Source organism: Acinonyx jubatus, chromosome X, assembly GCF_027475565.1.
Source record: "Acinonyx jubatus isolate Ajub_Pintada_27869175 chromosome X, VMU_Ajub_asm_v1.0, whole genome shotgun sequence".
NCBI lineage: Eukaryota > Metazoa > Chordata > Mammalia > Carnivora > Felidae > Acinonyx > Acinonyx jubatus.
In genome coordinates this window covers 86,850,026-86,853,829 of record NC_069389.1, presented here as the reverse complement: position 1 = coordinate 86,853,829, position 3,804 = coordinate 86,850,026, and the positions used below count along the sequence as shown (strand labels likewise).

General features: G+C 55.7%; 1 protein-coding gene across 1 annotated transcript; it reads left to right on the top strand.

Annotated features, from left to right (window-relative positions):
* The first annotated feature begins 1,866 nt into the window (after positions 1-1,866).
* KCNE5 (potassium voltage-gated channel subfamily E regulatory subunit 5) lies at positions 1,867-3,501 on the top strand. The gene has a single exon (XM_027054886.2). It carries the CDS (start codon positions 2,087-2,089, stop codon positions 2,498-2,500), a length of 414 nt encoding a protein of 137 aa, XP_026910687.1. The 5' UTR covers positions 1,867-2,086; the 3' UTR covers positions 2,501-3,501.
* The last annotated feature ends 303 nt before the right edge of the window (positions 3,502-3,804 follow it).

Sequence of the window (3,804 nt, the reverse complement as noted above, 5' to 3'; positions counted from 1 at the left end):
AAAGACTTAAACTGAGCAGAGACCCTTGAATTTGGTCAGGAGGTCATTGGTGAACTTACAGAGAGTGGTTTGGCAAAATGTCCTGGATTTTAGAAGATTCCAGGGAAGAGAGAGGTGGAGAAATGGAAGCAGCTCATGGATACCATCCATGTGACAAGAGTAATGTGTTAGGACTGAGAAGAACAAGGTCAAACTTGCTCATTCCAGTCCTGCTTCTTAACTGAACTTGTTTCCTTTTCTGAAAACGGGAATAATTCTATTAGCTCATAAGGCTGTTGAAAGTACAATACAAATTTAACGATTATTCTTATGCTACAGTGAAGGGGCTTCTTCCTTACCTCCCCTCACCCTACCCCCCAACCCTAGACATTTCTGGGCATGATGTAACAGATAAGAGGAGTCTGTCAGCTTATCAGTCCTGTCCCTAGGTTGATACTGTTTTGAGAATTTGCTAGGTATGTCCTCTGGCATTAGTCATGCCAAATCCCTTTAACAATTGTTCCCTCAGCCACTCTGAGGTGAGGACACTGAGGCAAGGTGGTTAGGAGGGAGTCAGTGGTCAGGGCCACATGGAATGTTTCTGAGTCCTGCAGAAGCTGGTAAGAACGGCTCTGTTTGAGACCCTGGATATAGTGCCCTGGGGTGCCAACCTCACCCCAACACACAGAAGACTGCAATCCCTGAAGGGTGCCTGGGGCAGAGGCACACGAAAACTCTCACTCTCTCTCTCTCTTTTAAACCTTCCTTTTTAAACCTGTGGCTCCTGCAGACTGAATGGTCCCTGGACCGAAAGGTCTTGAGTGGGCAGCTTGATTTTCAAGGTGTGCATAAGGGCATATCCTTTTTTTCATTCATTCTATTCTCACTGGACAACCAGATCTGATCAGCACTACCTCCTGTGTTTTTCTACTCACTGCCTACAAATTAATCCTTTGAGCATGCTTCTTTTGTGAAGCCCAGACCTTTTGTAGTTTAACATACTGTGGTCTGATCATTTGTCTTAGTGCCTTGTTTTCCCCTAAAAGAAAATACCCTCTGGGGAAAATATGGCTGCCCCACAAGCCCGCAGGGCCTAGACCTGTTACCAAGCCCTGGGGAGGCACGGGGCTGGGTGCTGACCTAACTGGATGTAGAGGCGGCAGGTGCACATATTTTCTAGAACTTGCACTTTTCAGATCCTGAGACGTCTGGAGAGTTTAGTCAATGGGCCTTCTTACGGTCTGTGTTCCTTTTAATGGAAGAGCTTGGTTTCATTTCTGGGAAGAGGGCTTGCCAGAGGGAAACAGGGTCATATCATGGATCGTATAGTCACATGCTAAGATGTATAGGCCTCTCTAAACACGTGATAGGAGGTCAGAGCAGGGGTACTTCCAAGGAGGCTCCTATATTGTCAGAAACCTTTCTGGAAGGCCAAGGGGTCGTCCTCTGCTTCAGTCACCAAATCCATCCTGAGGATCTTCAGAATAACACGCTCTCTCCTCCGGGCGCGGGGGACGGAATTAGGGCTGGAAAGATAGGCCAAGGTCCTGGTCTATGGGAGCAGGCGCCATCAGATGCGCGGGAGCCCTCTGGCCTGCCCCTGTTGCGGCAGAGCTGACGGAACCCTGGGGCATGGCTTGCCTTGGGGGGCCAGATGCTGTCTCTGGGCCAAAGCCGGGCCTGCAGGGCAGGTGGCCAGAACTTGGAAGGAATTCTCTTCCGCAGCCCAGGGTCCAGGCTTGGCCCCAGCAAGCCGCCCCGCCAGCCTCTGCCACATGGGGCCTCGCGAATTCCGCGCCCCCTCCCCTCCGCGCTTCTCCGGGCCTCGCCCCCTCCCTTGTCCCCTTCTCCTCCCCCCACCAGCTGTCCCCTTTCCCCAGAGCGCCGAGACAGCCGGAGCCTGGGAAGAGGCGGCCTCGGGCCGGAGGGGGCGTGGTGGGGAAGGGGAGGAGGGCGGGGGTGAGGGGATAAGGAGGCCCGCGCGGCCCGCGCCCCCAGCCACTGCCCGCCCGGGAGCCCGGGTGCCGCCGCCTCCCGCTCGCTTCCCCTCGCCCAGGGGGGAAAGGTCAGCAGCGTCCTGGAGCCGCCGTGTCACTCCCCGACAGCCATGAACTGCAGCGAGAGCCAGCGGCTGCGCACCCTCCTCAGCCGCCTGCTGCTCGAGCTGCACCACCGGGGCAACGCCAGCGGCCTGGGCGCCGGCCCCGGCCCGAGCATGGGTATGGGGGTCGGGCCTGACCCGTTCGTGGGCCGCGAGGCGACCAGCGCCAAGGGCGACGACGCCTATCTCTACATCCTGCTCATCATGATCTTCTACGCCTGCCTGGCCGGGGGCCTCATCCTGGCCTACACCCGCTCCCGCAAGCTCGTCGAGGCCAAGGATGAGCCGGCCCAGGCCTGCGCGGCGCACGAGTGGGCCGCCGCCGACGCCGAGACTGAGGCCGGCTCGCCGGCCCAGGGCCGCCGCCAGCTTGCCCCCGGGGCGCCGCCCGCCCCGGCCCAGGGCGCCGCGGGGGTCTAGAAGCGCGGCCCCGCTTGCTCGCGCGCGCGCGCGCGCGCCCTCCTGGTCTCCCGCGTCCCCGGGCGCGGCGCCCGCCTTCTCCTTTCCTCCCCTTCCAGGCGCCGCCTCACCTGAGGCCCAGACGGGGAGAGGCCCGCAGACCTCGTCTGACAGGCCCTGGAAGGAGCACCACCCTACCCACCCTCCAGACCGCTTTTTCCCTCTTAACCCTCCCACCCGGCCACCCCATGCCTACACCCCTACCCCGCACACCCAACTGCACTAAACTGCCTCTGCTCTCTTGTCTTCAGACAGCCCTGACACCATGCTCCAGCCCCCTGGGAACTGAATCCAACACGTCCAGCACTTGGCATTGAAGTGAAGCAATGAAGTCTATCAGAACTCTGGGCCGTCTAAGCTTCTCCAGCGGCTGCCAGGGACTGCTCACTCCACGGAGCCAGCGGACTTGCCCTCGCTGCCAGGCGGACCGCGGCAGTTCCAGCTTCCTGTTGCCTTAGGGACCGAGACAAAGAAAAATGAAGAGACCCCAGACATCTTTCCCCTCCCTCCCTCTTGCAGCAGGGAGCTAGCAGGACACTAGGACCAGTCTGTGGGCTAGAATGGACTTCATGGGGACTGAAGGGGGGAGGGAAGCTGCAAGGGGAGGGGAAGATCTATGACCCCAACTGTATGCCTTTCTTGCATCCCGCTGTCATCCCAAAAGTAACTGGCCTGATTTTTAGCAGCGTGGCCATCTTCTGATGTGGGTAACCGTCCCTGGGTGTGTCACCTCCATACCTCCAAATGCCTCCCCTGTATCGATTCAGTTGCCATGGCAGCTGTCTGCTTCATGTATGGAACAGGAGGCTCAGACGTTTTCCTCCCCCGTAACCTGGGGAATATCAGAGGCAGGTAATAAAGGTTGTTTAAGCAATAGCCTAAGACTCTTCTCTCAACGATCCCAGCCTTGAGACCCAGTACTATACAGAAAAGGAATATTTTATGCTTTTGAAAATGATGTTTAGATTTGAGGGTTGGATTGTTGCAATATTTAGATCTATATATTCAATTCCAATACCACAGATGTGATTGTGGGTGAAGAAAAGGTTGATATGGTTAAATGGGTTTTATTTTTTTTCAGCTATTTCAAAAGTTGTAACTGCTTTCTTTTTTTTCCCCCCCCTTTAATTCTGAGCCACTTTGAAATATCACGGTGCTAAGTAAGGGTTTCCCACTTAAGTAGTTTTTCAGGATACACTTAAAAAAGTCTTTTCATACCCATCCCTATTAACTATTATCAAAGGTAAGTTTTAGAAGCCACCTTT